The sequence below is a fragment of the Hyla sarda genome, chromosome 3 (genome assembly GCF_029499605.1).
Source record: "Hyla sarda isolate aHylSar1 chromosome 3, aHylSar1.hap1, whole genome shotgun sequence".
NCBI classification, from domain to species: Eukaryota; Metazoa; Chordata; class Amphibia; order Anura; family Hylidae; genus Hyla; species Hyla sarda.
The window spans coordinates 430,166,714-430,188,539 of record NC_079191.1 but is presented as its reverse complement, the minus strand read 5'-3'; the positions used below and the strand labels follow the sequence as shown (position 1 = coordinate 430,188,539).

Sequence of the window (21,826 nt, the reverse complement as noted above, 5' to 3'; positions counted from 1 at the left end):
GCCCAGTACCGTACACATTATTCTATGTGTGGTCTGACTAGTGATTTGTACAGCAGTAGAATTATTTCCTTGTCGTGGGCATCTATGCCCCTATTGATGCCCCCCATGATTTTATTTGCCTTGGCAGCAGCTGCCCGACACTGGTCACTACAGCTAAGTTTACTATTAACTAAGACCCCTAAGTCATTTTCCACGTCAGTCGTTCCAAGTGTTCTCCCATTTAATATATAACCCCGTCCCAGATTTTTCTTACCCATGTGCTTTACCTTACATTTATCAGTGTTGAACCTCATCTGCCACTTCTCAGCCCAAACCCCCAAACTATCCAGATCCATTTGTAACAGTGCACTGTCCTCTATTGTGTTATCTACTATACACAGTTAACTGCCCTCTATAATGTTATCTACTATATACAGTGCACTGTCCTCTATAGTGTTTACAGCTTTACAGAGTTTAGTATCATCTGCAAAGATTGCTACTTTACTATTCAACCCCTCTACAAGGTCATTAATAAATATATTAAATAGAACAGGACCCAAGACTGAACCCTGTGGTCCCCACTAGTAATAATCACCCAATCAGAATAAGTACCATTAATAACCACCCTCTGTTTCCTACCACTGAGCCAGTTACTTACCCACTTATATACATTCTCCCCCAGCCCGTTCCTTCTCATTTTATGCACCAATCTTTTATGTGGCACCGTATTAAATGCTTTGGATAAATCCAGATATACGACATCCAGCTATTGGTCCTGGTCCAGTCTGGAGCTCACCTCCTCATAAAAGCTGATCAGGTTAGTTTGACAGGACTGATCCCTGATAAAGCCATGCTGATATGGAGTCATACATTTATTTTTATCAAAATACTCCAAAATAGAATCTCTTAGAAAACCCTCAAACAATTTACATACAACGGAGGTTAAACTAACAGGTTTGTAATTTCCAGGGTCACCTTTTGTCCCCTTTTTAAATATTGGCACCACATTTGCCATGCGCCAGTCCTGGGGAACAGTCCCTGTTACTATAGAGTCCCTGAATATTAAAAATAGAGGTCTATTACATTACTTAATTCCTTTAGAACTCGAGGGTGAATGCCATCTGGACCTGGTGATTTGCCTATTTTGATTTTTTGTAGGCGGCACTATACTTCTTCCTGGGTTAGACAGGTGACCTGTACTTCTTCCCGGGTTAGACAGGTGACCTGTACTGGGGAGTTTACCTTATCTCGCTGTATTTCACCTGGCATTTCATTTTCCTCGGTGAATAAAGTGGAGGAGAATTTGTTTAATATATTTGCTTTTTCCTGATTCCCGTTTATAATTTCTTCCTCATCATTTTTTAAAGGGCCAACACTTTCATTTTTGACCTTATTGCTATTTATATAGTTAAAGAACATTTTGGGGTTAGTTTTACTCTCTTTGGCAATGAGTCTTTCTGTCTCTATTTTTGCAGCTTTTATCTGTATTTTACATATTTTAACCTTTTCTCTATAGCTTTTTAATGCTTCTTCACTGCAGTCCTGTTTTAGTAGTTTAAATGCTTTATTGTTTGTCATTTATTGCCCCCTTAACATTTTTATTCATCCATATTGGTTTTCTTTTATTTCTGACCCTTTTATTCCCATAGGGTATATAAATCTTACAGTGAGAATTTAAGATATTCCTAAAAGTCTCCCATTTAGTGTCGGTATTCATATTTTTGAGGACATTATCCCATTTTATATTGATAAGGGCTTCTCTCAGTTGATCGAACTTTGCCTTCCTAAAGTTCATTGTTTTTGTGGCCCCTAAAGAGATTCCCTTATTGAAGAACAAGTTATAATGTATTATTTATGATCACTATTCCCTAGGTGTCTTCTAATTGCACATCAGTTACTCTATCAGATCTGTTGGTTAATATTAAGTCTAGTAGGGCGCCCCCTCTGGTCGGGCTCTGCACCATTTGGGACAGATAATTGTCTTTAGCTATAGTCAGAAACCTGTTTCCTTTATGAGATTCACAGATCTCAGTCTCCCAGTTTATATCAGGATAGTTAAAGTCCCCATTATTATCACTTCATTATGATTTGCTGCCTTGTTTATTTGCCTCAGTAATTGATGTTCTGCTTCTTCCATTATGTTTGGTGGCTTATAACAAACCCCTATCAGAATTTTTTTTATTATAATCTCCATATATTTCTACCCATAATGTCTCCACATTATCATTTCCCTCCCGTATATCCTCCCGCAGTGCGGCCTTCAGACTTGATTTCACATAAAGACAAACTCCTCCCCCTTTCCGTTTTGTCCGCTCCTTCCTGAATAGACTATAACCCTGTATGTTACCGCCCAGTCACAGCTATCGTCCAACCAAGTCTCTGTTATACTCACTATGTCATAATTTTCTTCAGACATCAACCACTCCAGTTCCTCTGTTTTATTGGACAGACTTCTGGCATTAGTCATCATGCAATACATTGGTGTATGATTTTTCTTCCTATGTGGAATTCATCTAAAAAGGAAAAGAAAATGTTAGTATAATTTTTTAATAATGGGACACAACACATACAACCTCCAAAAGGAAGTCTTATTACCTACTAGCTGAGTACCCGGCGTTTCCCGGTTTTTCCTTCCTAATCCTTGTTGGGGAGGAAAATAAACAAAGGAGGAAGCTTTTGACTTCATATCCTGTCCTCATATATTGTTGTCATATCCGACCTCCTATCCCGACCTCCTATCCCGACCTCCTATCCCGACCTCCTATCCCGTCATCCTTTCCCATCCTCCTATCTTGACCTCCTATCCCGTCCTCCTTTCCCGTCCTCCTATCCAGTCCATCTATCCCGTCCTCCTATCTCGACCTCCTATCCCGTCCTCCTATCTCGACCTCCTATCCCGTCCTCCTATCCCGTCCTCCTATCCCGTCTTCATATCCCGACCCGTAATATGTGTACCAGTTATTGAAATATCTCCAGCCGTACGGAAGTTATGTGGGAACATACATTTCCCATTGATTTGCATGGGACTTTAAACAAAAACCCCGACCCTCACAAATGGGGGTAGTTAAGGGTTAAATTAACTATCCTATATTTTAAGTGGACATATAAGTAGCATGTGACCAAGTATTATGGAAATATCTCCAGGCGTTTGGAAGTTATGCAGTAACATATATTTCCCAAAGACTTGTATGGGACTTTAAACATAAACCCCGCCCCTGGCAAATGGGGGTAAGTAAGGGTTAAATCACCTATCCTATGTTTGTTGTTGACATATAAGTAACATGTGTGCCAAGTTTCATGTTAATATCTTTAGCCATTTGGACGTGATGCTGGAACATACACACATACATACATACATACACACGTTGAGTTTTATATATATATATATATATATATACAGCATCTTGCCATGGGAAAGCACCAAGTGGAGAATTGAAGTAGGTAGCAATTTGGTCTCTTATTTGTATCACCGACACTTCTGACCGAAGAGGGGTAGCATCCATTCCAAGCAATGGTGACTCTTCTACTTCATCCATATTTGGCACAGCTCCGGGCTCAGTGTTGAGGATGAAATTGTGGAGTACTACACATGCTAGTATCATACGGTCAACATTCTCAGGCTTTAATTGTATGCTTGTTGTGAGAACCCTTCACTTGTTGGTTAAAATCCCAAAGGTGCCCTCAATGTATCTTCGGGCACGTGTGAGCCGATAGTTAAATATCCTGCGTTCAGGTGTCAACCTTCTACCGGAATATGGCTTCAGAAGATTTCTGCACATCTGAAATGCCTCATCTGCGACTATGACATGTGATAGCAGGTCCTTCTGTACCGGGTAGTGGTTTGGCCTCAGGTGTTTGTAAAGCTCCATAGTATAAGGCCTTTCCGAAATTTGACTCCTTAACTACCCTAGAGTCGTTATTATGTCTAAAGGCTCCGATATCTACAGGCTGTAAAATCTTCCATAATGCATCACATGTTTCGCCAACTATAACACATATGGTGGACTTTCCCATTCGATACTGGTAATGGAGAGACTGGAAAGACTGTCCACTTGCCAGGAATCTATAAAAAAAAAAAAGAGAGGCATTTTTAATTAATAGCACAATGGAAAAAAAAAATAGCAAGTAATTAAACAAACATATTTGTAGGAAGGCTAGCATCACTAGATATCAATGTGAAGAGATAGTTGTCTGAATGTGCTACCCAATTGCACCACAAAGACTACACCAACATTCCAAATTATTATCTGACACTATCCTGGGAACATGGGTCTCATTTATCAATAACTTTACAAATGTAAAGTAACTAATTTTCCCATAGCAACCAATCAATTGGCAGTTTTCATTTTCTCAAAGAAACAACAATAAATGCATGCTGATTGGTTGCTATTGGCAAATTCACATCAGGACCGGTTTGGATTCATCTCCATTTTGTGTGGATCAATCATTGGAACAATATGGAACAATAGCAATCAAACAACTTGCTTTGCACGGAAAATAAAAATATGCTTGTTTGGTATGGACAGATGCAAAACTTTCACAATGGGGAAAACATTTAATAAATTAAAAAGAATTTACCTGGGAGTAACCACCGGACGCTGTTCAGGGGATACAGCAAGGCGAAATCTTGTATCCTGCCGCATAATGTCCTCTCGAACCAGATCCAACAAAGTGTCAAAGCTGGAAGGGGCCATCCGCAGGTAATTATGGAATTTCTCTGGGTACATCCGTAATTGTATGTACAGCGAGTCAAAGTGTAGTCAAAGAGTGACATATATGTCACATGCTCCTCCATAGGACGACATGATACGTACCGGAGGACGGGAGAAAGGGGCAGCAGAGCGGCACCACCAGCACCCGACAGAGGACAGCCACAGGGGAGCTGTCTGCAAGGAGGGGGCTGCTACTAATGTCTAAAAGGGGGGGGGGGCCCTGCTGCTGCTATCTAAACGGGGGCCCTGCTGCTATCTAAACGGGGGCCCAGCTGCTGTCTAAACAGGGGGCCCTGCTACTGTCTAAACGGGGGGGGGGGGGGGCTGCTGCTGTCTAAAGGGGGGGGCCTGCTGTTGTCTAAATGGGGGGGCCTGCTACTGTCTAAAGGGGGGGGGCCTGCTGCTGTCTAAAGGGAGGGCCCTGCTGCTGTTTAAATTGGGGCCCACTGTCTAAAGGGGGGCTGTGGTCTAAAGGGGGGTGGGCCTGCAGTCTACGGGGGGGGGGGGGTTGCTGTCTACAGGGGGGGGGGCTGCTGCTAATGTCTGCAAGGGGATACTACCTACTTGAATTTATAGGTAGATAGTGCAGGTGACCCGGTTTCTGCCGCTGCTCACCATGAGGGGCATTTATCAACCGTTTTACCCGAGTTTTTCTGTGTAAATTTGTCGCAAAAAAGTCGCTACTGCGACACCGTGACTTTTCATGCAACAATCATCTATGCGAGCAAGAAGAGCAAGTTTTGTTTTTTTGACTATGGTACGCGGGTTTGAAAACTTTACTTGGTTTAGTCAGGTATTTATTAACTGCGACAGTCGCAGCTGCGCAATAAAATGTCGCAACGGCCGTAAAAATTGACTAAATTTACTCCAGCTCCAACATGGAGCAGGAAAAGCTACTGCCGCCCGGGCTCCGACATACTTTCTCCCCACTACCCTCACTGCGCAACAGGGACAATGCAGTTATTTACATCCCCCCTCTCACCTGCCAGCGCCACACAACTCCCATCTGTCTGCTAACTGTTGCAAGACTACAAGTCCCAGCATGCCCTTACAGTAAGGACACGCTGGGAGTTGTAGTCCTGTAGCAGCAGAAGCTGAGCGGCGCGGGCGGGAGACAAGGGGGGGGATATCAGTGTCCCCGTGAGGGTAGCGGGGAGGCCGTATGAGGAGCGCGGGCGGCTGCACTGTAATGTCAGCCTGGGCTCCTTATAACATATACCGGCGCCGCAGACTCCAAAACCCCTGCTGTGATTTCACATTTCCCACTGGGTCCTGTGATTGGCCAGGACCAGCAGCCAATCACAGGACCCGCCTGGAACAGTGACATGATTAGGGGATATAGGAGTCTGTCGGGGGGGGGGGGGGGGGTCTGTCAGCATACTAAGGTCCATAGTCCTGCGGGGCAGGAGATGTGTGAGCAGGTGATAATAAATGTACTAACCCATTTTTATTATTTTTTTATTCTCATTTCAGATCCGTGTATCCTGTGGACTCCTTCGGATTCGGTGGACTACTTCGACGACCAGCGTTTTTCTTTGTTTGATTTTAATAAAATGGTTAACGAGGGCTTGTGGGGGAGTGTTTTTTGTAATAACATTTTTTTTTAAACCTGTTGTGTTTTTTCCTTACTTTACTTGACAGGCTTAGTTGTGGAAGCTGTCTTATGGACGGAGTCCATTACTAAGCTGGGCTTAGCGTTAGCCACAAAAACAGCTAGCGCTAACCCCCAAATATTACCCCGGTAACCAACACCACAGGGGTGCCGGGAAGAGCCGGTACCAACAGGCCCGGAACGTCAAAAATGGCGCTCCTGGGCCTAGGCGGTAACAGGCTGGTGTTATTTAGGCTGGGGAGGGCCAGTAACAATGGTCCTCGCCCACCCTGGTAACGTCAGACTGTTACTGTTTGGTTGGTATTTGGCTGAGAATAAAAATAGGGGGGACCCTATGCGTTTTTTTTTTTTTTTTATAAATAATTCAATATTTAAAAAAAACACACATAGGGTCCCCCCTATTTTTATTCTCAGCCAAATACCAACCAAACAGTAACAGCCTGACGTTACCAGGATGGGCGAGGACCATTGTTACTGGCCCTCCCCAGCTTAACCCCTTAAGGACATAGGGCGTATCCATACGCCCCCGTTTCCAAGTCCTTAAGGACCGAGGGCGTATGGATACGCCCTGAGCATTTCCGGCCCCCACCGCTAGCCGGAGGGGAGCCGGATGCCTGCTGAAATCGTTCAGCAGGCATCCCGGCATATCGCCCAGGGGGGTCATTATGTCCCCCCATGTCGGCGATTGCCGCAGATCGCTGGACAATTCAGTCCAGCGATCTGCAGCGGATTCCGGGTCAATCGGGTCTCCAGTGACCCGATGACCCGGAATTACTGGCTGATCGGGGCCGTCAGAGACGGCCCCGAACAGCCAGAGCCTGCAGGAGTGAGGTGGCACTGGTGCCACCTCACGATCGCCCTGATTCGTCGGCCGGATTACCGGCCGACCAATCAGGGCGCCTGCTGCGGGTGTCACTCCCACAACCCGCTCCGCCCCTCTTCCGGAGGACGTGAGCGGGTGCGGGAAGACGACCCCGGGTGCTGGGGACCCCGATCCCCGGCGTCCATGTTGGGATCGGGGCCCCAGGAGCGACGGCGGCGAGGGACAGTCCTGTGTGGATCGTTGGAGGTGAGTGACAGCCTCCTGCTGTTGCTTAGCAACAGCTCCCAGCATGCAACAAGGGCATGCTGGGAGCTGTAGTTATGCAACAGCAGGAGGCAGACCACCACAACTCCCAGCATGCCCTTATGGGCATGCTGGGACTTGTAGTTTTGCAACAGCTGGAGGCACATTCTTTCTATGGAAAAGTGTACCTTCAGCTGTTGTGTAACTACAACTCCCAGCTTGCACAAACAGCTCAAGTGCATGCTGGGAGTTGTAATGGTGCATCTGGTGGTTGCATAACTACAACTCCCAGCATGCCCGTTGGCTGTCGGTGACTGCTGAGAGTTGTAGTTTTGCAACAGCTGAAGGCACACTGAGTTAAGTAGTAAACCAGTGTGTCTCCAGCTGTTGCATAACTACAATCCCCAGCATCCCCAGCCAATGTAGTATGCCTCCAGCTGTTGCATAACTACAAGACCCAGCATGCCCTTCCGCTGTCCGTACATGCTGGGGGTTGTAGCTTTTGCAACAGCTTAAGGCACACTTGTTGCAAAACACTGAGTTTGTTACCAAACTCGGTGTTTCACAACCTGTGTGTCTCCAGCTGTTGCAAAACTACAACTCCCAGCATGCACTGATAGACCGTCCATGCTGGGAGTTGTAGTTTTGCAACAGCTGGATGTTCCCCCCCCAATGTGAATGTACAGGGTACACTCACATGGGCGGAGGATTACAGTAAGTATCCGGCTGCAAGTTTGAGCTGCAGCAAATTTTCTGCCGCTGCTCAAACTGCCAGCGAGAAACTACTGTGAACCCCCGCCCGTGCGACTGTACCCTAAAAACACTACACTACACTACCACAAAATAAAAAGTAAAAAACACTACATATACACATACCCCTACACAGCCCCCCTCCCCTCCCCAATAAAAATGAAAAACGTCTGGTACGCCACTGTTTCCACAACGGAGCCTCCAGCTGTTGCAAAACAACTACTCCCAGTATTGCCAGATAGCCACTGACTGTCCAGGCATGCTGGGAGTTTTACAACAGCTGGAGGCACCCTGTTTGGGAATCACTGGCGTAGAATACCCCTATGTCCACCCCTATGCAAGTCCCTAATTTAGGCCGCAAATGCGCATGGCGCTCTCACTTTGGAGCCCTGTCATATTTCAAGGCAACAGTTTAGGGACACATATGGGGTATCGCCGTACTCGGGAGAAATTGGGCTTCAAATTTTGGCGGATATTTTCTGCTATTACCCTTTTTAAAAATGTAAAATTTTTGGGAAAACAGGCATTTTAGGTAAAAAAAAATTTTTTTTTTTACATATACAAAAGTCATGAAACACCTGTGGGGTATAAAGGTTCACTTAACCCCTTGTTACGTTCCCCGAGGGGTCTAGTTTCCAAAATGGTATGCCATGTGTTTTTTTTTTTGCTGTCCTGGCACCATAGGGGCTTCCTAAATGCGGCATGCCCCCATAGCAAAATTTGCTTTCAAAAAGCCAAATGTGACTCCTTCTCTTCTGAGACCTGTAGTGCGCCAGCAGAGCACTTTTCACCCCCATATGGGGTGTTTTCTGAATCGGGAGAAATTGGTCTTCAAATTTTGGGGGGTATTTTCTGCTATTACCCTTTTTAAAAATGTAAACTTTTTGAGAAACCAAGCATTTTAGGTAAAAAAATAATAATTTTTTTTACATATGCAAAAGTCGTGAAACACCTGTGGAGTATTAAGGTTCACTTTACCCCTTGTTACGTTCCCTGAGGGGCCTAGTTTCCAAAATGGTATGCCATGTGTGTATTTTTGCTGTCCTGGCACTATAGGGGCTTCCTAAATGCGGCATGCCCCCAGAGCAAAATTTGCTTTCAAAAAGCCAAATGTGACTCCTTCTCTTCTGAGACCTGTAGTGCGCCAGCAGAGCACTTTTCACCCCCATATGGGGTGTTTTCTGAATCGGGAGAAATTGGGCTTCAAATTTTGGGGGGTATTTTCTGCTATTACACTTTTTAAAAATGTAACATTTTTGGGAAATCAAGCATTTTAGGTAAAAAAAAAATAATTTTTTTTACATATGCAAAAGTCGTGAAACACCTGTGGGGTATTAAGGTTCACTTTACCCCTTGTTACGTTCCCTGAGGGGGTCTAGTTTCCAAAATGGTATGCCATGTGTGTTTTTTTGCTGTCCTGGCACCATAGGGGCTTCCTAAAGGTGACATGCCCCCCAAAAACCATTTGTCGCTCCTTCCCTTCTGAGCCCTCTACTGCGCCCGCTGAACAATTAACATAGACATATGAGGTATGTGCTTGCTCGAGAGAAATTGGGTTTCAAATACAAGTAAAAATGTTCTCCTTTTTACCCCTTGCAAAAATTCAAAAATTGGGTCTACAAGAACATGCGAGTGTAAAAAATGAAGATTTTGAATTTTCTCTTTCACTTTGCTGCTATTCCTGTGAAACACCTAAAGGGTTAACACACTTACTGAATGTCATTTTGAATACTTTGGGGGTGTAGTTTTTATAATGGGGTCTTTTATGGGGTATTTCTAATATGAAGACCCTTCAAATCCACTTCAAACCTGAACTGGTCCATGAAAAATAGCGAGTTTGAAAATTTTGTGAAAAATTTCAAAATTGCTGCTGAACTTTGAAGCCCTCTGGTGTCTTCCAAAAGTAAAAACTCATAAATTTTATGATGCAAACATAAAGTAGACATATTGTATATGTGAACCCAAAAAAAAATTATTTTGAATATCCATTTTCCTTACAAGCAGAGAGCTTCAAAGTTAGAAAAATGCTAAATTTTCATTTTTTTCATCAAATTTTGGGATTTTTCACCAAGAAAGGATGCAAGTTACCATAACATTTTACCACTAAGTTAAAGTAGAATATGTCACGAAAAAACAATCTCGGAATCAGAATGATAACTAAAAGCATTCCAGAGTTATTAATGTTTAAAGTGACAGTGGTCAGAATTGCAAAAAACGCTCCGGTCCTTAAGGTGAAAAAGGGCTCGGTCCTTAAGGGGTTAAATAACGACAGCCTGTTACCGCCTAGGCCCAGGAGCGCCATTTTTGACGCTCCGGGCCTGTTGGTACCGGCTCTTCCCGGCACCCCTGTGGTGTTGGGTACCGGGTAATAATTGGGGATTAGCGCCAGCTGTTAGTTACTAAGCCCGACTTAGTAATGGACTCCGTCTGTAAGACAGCTTCCACTACTAAGCCTGTCCAGTAAGTAAAAAAAAAAACACATGTTTAAAAAAAAATTATTACAAAAAACACTCCCCCACAAGCCCTCGTTAACTATTTTATTAACATCAAGCAAAGAAAAACGCTGGTCGTCGAAGTAGTCCACCGAATCCGAAGGAGTCCACAGGATACACGGATCTGTAGAAGTAACAAAAAAAAATGAGTAAGTACATTTAGGGAGAAAAAACTGTGTTAAAAAAATGTAATAAACACACACACACACACATATATATACATGTATACACACACACACATTTTTTTTGACAGCTGGGTTGGTTTTTGCTTATGTGTGCTAAAAAAAATGGTATTTAAAGGTGATTTCTTGGTTTTTGCTCATGTAAGCCAAATTTATCAACCCCCTGTGATAGTATGATAAATATGTCATACATAAGCAAAAAAAATAGCAAGAAAAAAATGACTACAGAACTTGCTTACCAAAGCAACGATGATAAATGTCCCCGTATGTGGTCATCAGTCTCGCCGCCAATACAAATTCCCTGTTCTGTCCAATGGAGAAGAGAGAAATCTTGGCTCATACTACAGCAGCCGCCACCATTGTACACAACAAGGAACCAACATATCAGCACGGTAAACAGCGCCAGAAACAGGGTCACCCTGGTGTCAGATTCCCTTTAAAATATAAGTACTCGTACTTGGTATCGGCGAGTACTAGAATTAAAGTATCGGTACTCGTACTCGGTCTTAAAAAAATGGTATCGGGACATCCCTACTGATAATAATGTTAGTAATAATAAATCCCAATCAATGAGGGAGATTTATCAAAACCTGTCCAGAGGAAACGTTGCTGAGTTGCCCAGAGCAACCAATCAGATCCCTTCTTTCATTTTGCAGAGGCCTTTTTCAAAAATGAAAGAAGCAATCTGATTGGTTGCTAAGGGAAACTCAGCAACATTTCCTCTAGACAGGTTTTCAAAAATGAAAGAAGCGATCTGATTGGTTGCTATGGGCAACTCATCAACTTTTCCTCTGGACAGGTTTTGATAAATCTCCGCCAATGTGTCTCCAGCTGTTGCAAAACTACAACTCTCAGCCAACGGCTGTCCGGGCATGCTGGGAGTTGTAGTTTTGCAACAGCTGGAGTCACCCTGGTTGGGAAATGCTGTGCTATAGAGTACAAGAGCAGGAAACAGGATCCTTTAGGTTGCTTTCTATCAATGTCAATTACTACGTGGCTACAAAAAAATGTCGCTTTGGCTGTCTGGGCATGCTGGGAGTTGTAGTTTTGCAACAGCTGGAGGCACCCTGGTTAGGGAATGCTGTGCTATAGGGTACGAGAGCAGGAAGCAGGATCCTTTAGGTTGCTTCCTACCAATGTCAATGGAAGTTTTTACTACGTGGCTACAAAAAAATGTCGCTTTGGCTGTCTGGGCATGCTGGGAGTTGTAGTTTTGCAACAGCTGGAGGCACCCTGGTTAGGGAATGCTGTACGAGAGCAGGAAGCAGGATCCTTTAGGTTGCTTCCTATCAATGGAAGTTTTTACTACGTTGCTACAAAAAAATGTTGCTTTGGCTGTCCGGGCATGCTGGGAGTTGTAGTTTTGCAACAGTTGGAGGCACGCTTGTTGGGAAACACTGCTTTAAGGCAGTAGCTATGATTAATTTCTGCCATAGTCCGGTTTCCTCGGTGAAGCAGCTTTGTCGGTGGAAATGACATCTGCATTGATAGGGAGCCGAGCCCACAACCGGGGCACACCCTGCAGCTGATGTGTGAGGAGGAGCCGCAGCAATGCAGCTCTCTGTATACTGTGTGCATCAGCGCAGGAAGCTTTATACCTGCAGCCGGGACTCTCTGTAGTGCTCTGTATGGTGGATGTCCATCCGGAGATAAGAGGGTGCCAACAGGATGATTGGCGCAGCTGCCAGAGTGGCCCATGACAGGGCGATAGCCAATGGCTACGGCACCAATGAGAAGGCCATCAAATACCTGAACCAGGACTATGAGGCTCTGCGGGACGAATGTCTGCAGTCGGGGACCCTCTTTAAGGACACCTACTTTCCTGCCATCCATTCTTCCTTGGGGTTCAACGAACTGGGGCAGAACTCGTCTAAAGTTCAGGGAGTGGTGTGGAAGAGACCCACGGTAAGTCGTACGTTTCTATAGGGCGGTGTTTCCCAAGCAGGGTGCCTCTGGCTGTTGCAAAACTACAACTCCCAGCATGCCCGGACAGCCAACGGCTGTCCGGGCATGCTGGGAATTGTAGTTTTGCAACAGCCAGAGGCATCCTGCTTGGGAAACACTGTCGTAGAGACAGTTCGGTATCGGTGATGAGACCATCTTTGATCATGGCTGTATGGGCATGCTGGGAGTTGTAGTTTTGCAACAGCCGGAGGCATCCTGCTTGGGAAACACTGTCGTAGAGACAGTTCGGTATCGGTGATGAGACCATCTTTGATCATGGCTGTATGGGCATGCTGGGAGTTGTAGTTTTGCAACAGCCAGAGGCATCCTGCTTGGGAAACACTGTCGTAGAGACAGTTCGGTATCGGTGATGAGACCATCTTTGATCATGGCTGTATGGGCATGCTGGGAGTTGTAGTTTTGCAACAGCCGGAGGCATCCTGCTTGGGAAACACTGTCGTAGAGACAGTTCGGTATCGGTGATGAGACCATCTTTGATCATGGCTGTATGGGCATGCTGGGAGTTGTAGTTTTGCAACAGCCAGAGGCATCCTGCTTGGGAAACGCTGTTGTAGAGACAGTTCGGTATCGGTGATGAGACCATCTTTGATCATGGCTGTATGGGCATGCTGGGAGTTGTAGTTTTGCAACAGCCAGAGGCATCCTGCTTGGGAAACACTGTCGTAGAGACAGTTCGGTATTGGTGATGAGACCATCTTTGATCATGGCTGTATGGGCATGCTGGGAGTTGTAGTTTTGCAACAGCCAGAGGCATCCTGCTTGAGAAACACTGTCGTAGAGACAGTTCGGTATCGGTGATGAGACCATCTTTGATCATGGCTGTATGGGCATGCTGGGAGTTGTAGTTTTGCAACAGCCAGAGGCATCCTGCTTGGGAAACGCTGTTGTAGAGACAGTTCGGTATCGGTGATGAGACCATCTTTGATCATGGCTGTATGGGCATGCTGGGAGTTGTAGTTTTGCAACAGCCAGAGGCATCCTGCTTGGGAAACACTGTTGTAGAGACAGTTCGGTATCGGTGATGAGACCATCTTTGATCATGGCTGTATGGGCATGCTGGGAGTTGTAGTTTTGCAACAGCTGGAGGCACCCTGGTGGGGAAACACTGCTATACTATCGCATTAGCCGCACTAAATAATATGTAGATTTAGGTCTCGGATATGAATACATCTCTGTCCTGTAAGCATTGGCCGCCCTCCTGGCACCGGCACAATTGTGACAGTGTGTGCACAGTATTGGGAGGTGTGGGCACTATGTGGGCTCACACTGTTATGGGTTGCTTAGTGTCAGGTTACTAAGGCTGGGTCCACACTACGTTTTGTCCCATACGGGAGCGCATACGGCAGGAGGGAGCTAAAACCTCGCTGGTTGACCACGGTTTTAGGTCCGGTTGTAAAAGCGCATACGGCGCAAAAATGAGCCGACCGGACCGAACGTTTCACTCCGGTCGGCTCATTGAAGTGAATGACATACGGGAGCGCATACGGTCACATACGGGAGCGCGAGGTTTTAGCTCCCTCCTGCCGTATGCGCTCCCGTATGGGACAAAACGTAGTGTGGACCCAGCCTTAGGCTGCGTTCACAACACGTTTTTGCAATACAGTTCCCGTATACGTTTTCATATGGAACCGTATTGAAAACCGTATGCATTGACTCTCCATTGAAAACCGTATGAAAAACGATGCATCTTGTACGGTTTTGTCCCTTTTTTCCCGTACCAAACCGTAGCCTACCACACTTTCTGGTCAGGGTGAAAAACCGTATTAAACCGTATACGTTTTTTTTGGTTTTTTTTTAACATTGGAGTCAATGGGAACCGTACAGAACCGGATGTGCACACGTAGAAAGACAAAAAGGTACCCGCACTCACCGCGAGGAAACGGCAGACCGACTCCTATGGCATCTCGGATAGATCCGACTTCAGGCCGACAGCAGGGCGCTCAGAGTGTTGGCGACTGCCGGCAAAGTTTCGCGCAGATCGCGCTTCTTCCGGACGTATGTGCGTATGGTTCCTTCCGGTTTGCACCATACAGTTTTTGACTTTGCACTTTTTTTTTTTTTTTTTTGGAAAGTGAAACTTTATTCAAAATGGAGTGAAAAGTTAAAAAATTTAAACTTTTTTTTTCTTTAAAAACGGATGTAACCGGACATCATTTTTCAAACCGTATACGGGTTAAAATTTGTACACACGTTTTGATACAGTTTAGTCCGGTTTTGAGGAATCCGTTTTTCATCAAAAACCTGATACGGGAACTGTATTGCAAAAACGGGGTGTGAACCCGGGCTAAGATTTTTGTGCTTGCACATACCGCGTGAAGGCCTTTTACATTATATGGCACTTTACATATGATCACTGTGTTGCGTTATTAATGTGTGCACTGTGTGGCAACCAAGGTGACAAGGCCAAGTGTATATGGCGGTATTACGGATCCGTACAATTTGTACCGAGCTGTAATATAGGGCATCTACGGACTCCTATGGGATTACTGTAGTTTCGTATACAGCAGCATGTTGTATTGCAGAGGTATACGGGAACCATTGCTTTTATGTGGCACCAGATGGCGGCACATATCATGGCAGGTAGAGAATTATTCAAATGTGCCGTAAAGAGGGGAAAAGCTTAAAGGGGTACTCCACTGGAAAACATTATTATTATTATTATTATTATTATTTTCAGAAAGTTAAACAGATTTGTAAATGACTTCTATTTAAAATTCTTAATCATTCCAGTACGTATCAGTTGCTGTATGTTCCACAGGAAGTTATTTTCATTTTGAATTTCTCTTTTGTCTGACCACAGTGCTCTCTGCTGACACCTCTGTCCATGTCAGGAATTCTCCAGAGCAGAAGCAAATCCCCATAGCAAACCTCTCCTGCTCTGGACAGTTCCTGACATGGACAGAGGTGTCAGCAGAGAGCACTGTGGTCAGACAGAAAGGCAATTCAAAAAGAAAATAACTAATAAGTACTGGAAGGATTAAGAATTTTAAATAGAAGTAATTTATAAATCTGTTTAACTTTCTGGCACCAGTTGATTTAAAAAAAATATTTTTTCCAGTGGAGTACCCCTTTTAAGCACCATTGGGCACTGATCTCTGATCTCACGTCGCCGTAGACACGATGAACACTCAATGACTAATATTTTTATTTTATAATTTCAAGGGATGTGGGAAATTGTGCAACTATATTATAATATCACGTGGTGTCATCATCCGAACACGAGAGGTTTTCTTTGGGGATTTGCTTCTAACCTGGACATTTCCTGACATGGACAGAGGTGTCAGCAGAGAGCACTGTGGTCAGACTGGAAAGAACTTCACACATTTCTCTGTAGTATACAGCAGCTGATAAGTACTGGAAGGCTTCAGATTTTTTTTATAAAAAGCACTTTACAAATCTGTTTAACTTTCTGGCACCAATTGATATGAAAACATTTGTTTTCCACTTGTTTTCCACCGGAGTTCCCCTTTAATGTACGATGTATGCCCTGGAACATTTAGTGTCTATGTAGCTAATGCAGGAGCTGTGCTCACTTTTTAGGCAGTGAGTGATGGCTACTATCAGTGATGGGCAGTGGGGTGATTGTAGTACAGTGATCCCCTGACCTACGATGGCCCCGACATACGATCATTTCAGCATACGATCACTCTCAGAGGCCATCACATACGATGCTTTTGTATGTCGGGGGCATCGCATAAACGGCTATCCTGCAGCTCAGACTGCTTCAGCTGCCACCGGATAGCCGTTTACGGTGCCCCGTGTGGTCCGCTGACGATCACTTACCTGTCCTCGGGGCTCCGGCGCGTCCTCTTCGGGATCCCTGCATCATCAGCACTCTCCATCGTCGTCATCACGCGGCTGCGCACGCCGTCCCGTCATCCAATAGGAGCGGCGTGCGTAGCGACGTGATGGCGGCGACGGAGAGCGAGGATGCCGGGGAAGCAGAGGCCTTGCCGGAGCGTCGGGGACATCCCGGGGACGCGGCGACAGTGATGGACGGTAACATCCCGGGCAGCGGTGACGAGCAGTGACGTGCTGGAGCGGCGGCGACGGGTGAGTGCAACTTCCTCTAACAGTGGTCTACAACCTGCGGACCTCCAGATGTTGCAAAACTACAACACCCAGCATGCCCGGACAGCCAACGGCTGTCCGGGCATGCTGGGTGTTGTAGTTTTGCAACATCTGGAGGTCCGCAGGTTGTAGACCACTGTCCTATACTTTACATTGCACGGATCCCTCAACATGCGATGGTTTCAACAAACGATGGTCCGTTTGGAACGGATTACCATCGTATGTTGAGGGACCACTGTATTTAGTTTATTAAAGTAATAAATTCCACATGCCAGTGACCCCTGCAACGTGATTGCGGGGGTCCGATGAGCTGAAATGGTGAGGGAGGTGGAGACGCGGTATATCTGGCTTGTATTAGAAGCTCCCCCAGGGATGTCATTTAGGATTAGTTACTATGGAGTCATAATTGCATTACCTCTTCCCACAGTCTATTCATGACCTTAGCACCTGCTCCTGGGCGCGTCAGTCATATTTTCAGGATACTTTTTTCTGTATCCCCCTAAGACGTTGCTCACCTGGTGGAGAATACAATGGGAGATAGGAGGTGATAGCGGCTTTATAGGTCAGGTCGCAGAGTGGAGAACAAACACCATTCTCCTCTATACAATGCAGGCTGCAGGGGTGTTGTAGTATGAGGTCTCCCTGCTGCTGGGTCACATCCATTATATCGTTGCTGTAAAGAAAACAGTTCTGCAATCAATGATCCTCCAGCTACTGCCTTAGCAGATTGTCTGCCTGCCTTTTTAAAGGGGTATTCCAGTGTTTTCTTAAAGGGGTACTCCGGTGGAAACCTTTTTTCTTTTAAATCATCTGGTGGCAGAAAGTTAAACATATTTGTAAATTACTTCTATTAAAAAAATCTTAATCCTTCCTGTACTTATTAGCTGCTGAATACTACAGAGGAAATTCTTTTCTTTTTGGAATGCTCTCTGATGACATCACGAGCACAGTTCTCTCTGCTGACGTTATAATAATAATAATAATATTTTATTTATTGTTGTCCTTAGTGGGATATGAACCCAAGTCCCCAGCACTGCAAGGCAGCAGTGCTAACCACTGAGCCAGCATGCTGCCCTGAGCATACATCTGCTATGCACGGTTGCTAAAATGGACAGAGATGTCAGCAGAGAGCACTGTGCTCGTGATGTCATCAGTGTTCCAAAAAGAAAGGAATTTCCTCTGTAGCATTCAGCAGCTAATAAGTACTGGAAGGATTAAGATTTTTTAATAGAAGTAATTTACAAATATGTTTAACTTTCTGCCACCAGTTGATTTAAAAGAAAAAAGGTTTTCACCGGAGTACCCCTTTAAAGGGGTATTTCAGTGTTTTCTTAAAGGGGTACTCCGGTGGAAACCTCCTTTTTTTTTTTTTTTTTTTTTTTTTTTAAATCAACTGGTGCCAGAAAGTTAAACAGATTTGTAAATGACTTCTATTAAAAAAAATCTTAATCCTTCCAGTACTTATTAGCTGCTGAATACTACAGAGGAAATTTATTTTCTTTTTGGAAAACAGAGCTCTCTGCTGACATCATGACCACAGTGCTCTCTGCTGACATCTCTGTCCATTTTAGGAACTGTCCAGAGCAGCATATGTTTGCTATGGGGATTTTCTCCTACTCTGGACAACGAGTACGTTCTTCTCTCAGACTGCCATTTGTAGAGAAGAAACTCTAGAATAAACTGTGGCCTTTTCATGAACTTACTTGGGCTTACTTAGAAAATACTCAAAATGGCGGACACATATAAGGTGTCCAACATACATATAAAATCACTTAGGGATTCATTTTGGGCCTACAAAACCGCTGACAAAATACATACTTACATATCCCCATTCCCCTGCAGCTCCTGTTTGTTTCCATCCAGTCACCTGATCTAGTCATTTTTTTTTCCTGCTTCCAAGATGAATGCTCAGCCAATCACTGGCCAAGATGGCACCAAGCTGCGGTCAGTGACTGGCTGAGACAGCAGGTCCTGCAATGAGTCCTTATCTCTGAAGCACAAAGAAGAGGGATGATCAGAGTGGCCAGAAGGAGGCGAATGTGGGATCGGAGCTGGGTAAGTATTCTTTTTGTTTTCTATTTTCCCCAATCCCAGCCCCATATTATGTTTCAGAAACACCCAAAAAACCTTTAATGAATCATGAGCATGGTAATGGGTTGTGTACTAGAAACACACAAATATGTTCAGGAAACAGCAATAAGTGGAGGACAGCTCCGGAGCAGGTGATGTCACCCAAAGACCAAAAGTTGTAGTTTTTCAACAGCTGGAGGCATCCAGTTTGGGAAACACTTTAATCACTATTATCACTGTGGAGAGCCACAGGGTGTCATGAGGTGTATGGGGCAGATGTTGTAGCCCAGGGGCAGATGGTATTAACTCCTAAATGTTCGTGACGCCAGGGCGTGGTTTTCCCGATAACCACCCAAATGGTAGCACTGCTAGTCCTAGTTAGGCAGGGTGAATAATAGTCCAAGGCCAGGTCAGGGTTAGCTGTAGCTTTACTGAGGTAGACGGATGGTACAGTCTTTATAGCTAGGCCAGGATCCCAGAGAGGTGACCAGTAGCATAGGGGACCTCGCAGCTTGCTGGGACTTGCAGTGACTTGACAGACTTTATGACAGCCACACTGACTATAATAGACTTGACTTGTCTGAGGGTAGTGACAGCTGACAGAGATGACTTCACTTACTGACATGTGGCTGTAATTTAGGTGAGAGGCCTCCAGGTGTGCTGGACACTGGCTCTGAGACGTCTGGACTGGACTGGAACTCAGGATTAGAGATGAGCGAACTTACATTAAATTTGATTCGTCACGAACTTCTCGGCTCGGCAGTTGATGACTTTTCCTGCATAAATTAGTTCAGCTTTCAGGTGCTCCCGTGGGCTGGAAAAGGTGGATACAGTCCTAGGAGACTCTTTCCCAGGACTGTATCCACCTTTTCCAGCCCACCGGAGCTCCTGAAAGCTGAACTAATTTATGCAGGAAAAGTCAGCAACCGCCGAGCCAAGAAGTTCGTGACGAATCGAATTTACTGTAAGTTCGCTCATCTCTACTCAGGATCTAAAAGCAATGAATGATCAAAGAGGCAGATTGCATCTCCTCCCTTCCTTATAAAGGGGGCTGAGCAAGGAGCCCATAGGTCCAGCTGCAGGTCACCTGGTTAGCTCGTGCTCTCTGGGTAACAAACATGTGAATTGAACATGTGACCACATTATCATGTGACTAACTCAAAGGTCCTTTGTACATAATACTTATAACACTATGGGGGAGACACTGCAGGAGGGCCCCTAGGACACAGATGGACTCAACCTGACAGGGCCTAAGTACTGTATGGGACCATATCCCATACTGGGACATCACATCACCAACAAAATCTACTCAAATATGCTCAAAAGAGCGCTTCGTCAGGGGGCTGTATCTCATACTAATTTACTTTACCGTTTTACTATGGATTACATATATAATTAAGCAAAAACGCATCTAAAACACAAACAATATTAAAAGTTTTAGATGCATTTTCATAAAACTGGAAAAGTCCATTGACTCTAGATCAGTGTTTCCCAACCAGTGTGCCTCCCGCTGTTGCAAAACTACAACTCCCAGCATGCCCGGACAGCCAACGGCTGTCCGAGCATGCTGGGAGTTGTAGTTTTGCAACAGCGGGAGGCACACTGGTTGGGAAACACTGCTCTAGACCATGAAAATTGCTGATGCATTCTAAAGACCTCATCAGGGATCGCCGCCAAAAGCCGAATCGGCAGTCGTCCATTAGCAGAAAGATCGATAGATGGAAGGAAGTGTTATATATACATTTATATATAGCGTGAAGGTCTTAATGCTCTGAGTGCTCAGATATTTTCCTGTCTCTATCCTCCTGGGGGACTTTTTCTTCTAATGGGAATTGTTTACATATGTTTTTTTGTTAAAATTTTGGCTATTTTTTGTACCTAATGATCAATATCCTATATTTTTTTTTAAAACAATACGCTCAAGACTATAGGCTTCAACTATGGCGGTGCACAGTGGCTTTCTAGTATGGGGCCCTATGTCCTCCATGTGAAGCAACATAGCAAAGCTATACCTCCTTACATATAGAATCCGATGAAGCATGCCATAGTTTGTATTTGTTTTTTTAGGGTTTTTTTTAGTGTAGGAAATTGGAGGTACATTAAGAGCCCATACACTTGTATTGGGTGCCGATTAAAGATCTGTACAACTCTGTGTTTGTATATAGTCGTAATAGTCGTATGGTGTAAACCTTATCACCGTACTAAAAAAAAGTTTCTCACAGTGATCATATTAGTGCCACTTGGGGATCATAGTGCCCATATAAGCAATGCCTTTGTCATAACAGTGCAGCCCTAATCTTTCCCCAGCCACTTTCCCTACCTACTTGGACAATCCACCCTAAATGACAACCCTCAACTGGGTGACAGTCCCTATGCTGAACAAGTACATAGGGTTTACACTATAGGGGGTTAGACAGCCCGGCTTAGAAACTAATAGACTCTCTCAGTATTACTTTACTGAGAGAGTAGTGGATACGTGGAATAGCCTTCCTGCAGAAGTGGTCACTGAAAATACAGTGAAGGCGTTTAAACGTGCATGGGATAAGCATAAGGCTATCCTTCATTTAAGTTAGGGCCAGGGACTATCGATAGGATTCAGATTATTGGGCAGACTAGATGGGCCAAATGGTTCTTATCTGCCGACACATTCTATGTTTTTATGACGATCCACCCTAAATGACAGCCCTCAACTGGGTGACAGTCCCTATGCTGAATAAGTACACAGGGATAACACTATAGGGAGTTAGACAGCCCGACTTAGAACCTAATAGACTTGTCAAGAACAGAATTAGAATCCAGTAAGGGAAGACCAGAAACAGGTCAGAACCAGGAGGGCAATAGCAGAACCAGAGACTAAGTCAAAGGCAGGCAGAGATCAAACCAGGAGTGTGTCGGATTCAAAATGGGTCAGTATACACTAGTGACAG

At 44.8% G+C, this 21,826-nt stretch overlaps 1 protein-coding gene across 1 annotated transcript in view; it reads left to right on the top strand.

The window, feature by feature from the left end:
- Positions 1–12,114: 12,114 nt before the first annotated feature.
- Positions 12,115–21,826, top strand: part of CAPN2 (calpain 2) — a 91,820-nt gene continuing 82,108 nt past the window's right edge. The window contains exon 1 of the mRNA XM_056568472.1: positions 12,115–12,698. Within this exon, the coding sequence (XP_056424447.1) occupies positions 12,462–12,698 (237 nt within the window). The 5' untranslated portion in view covers positions 12,115–12,461. The remainder of the gene's footprint in view (positions 12,699–21,826) is intronic.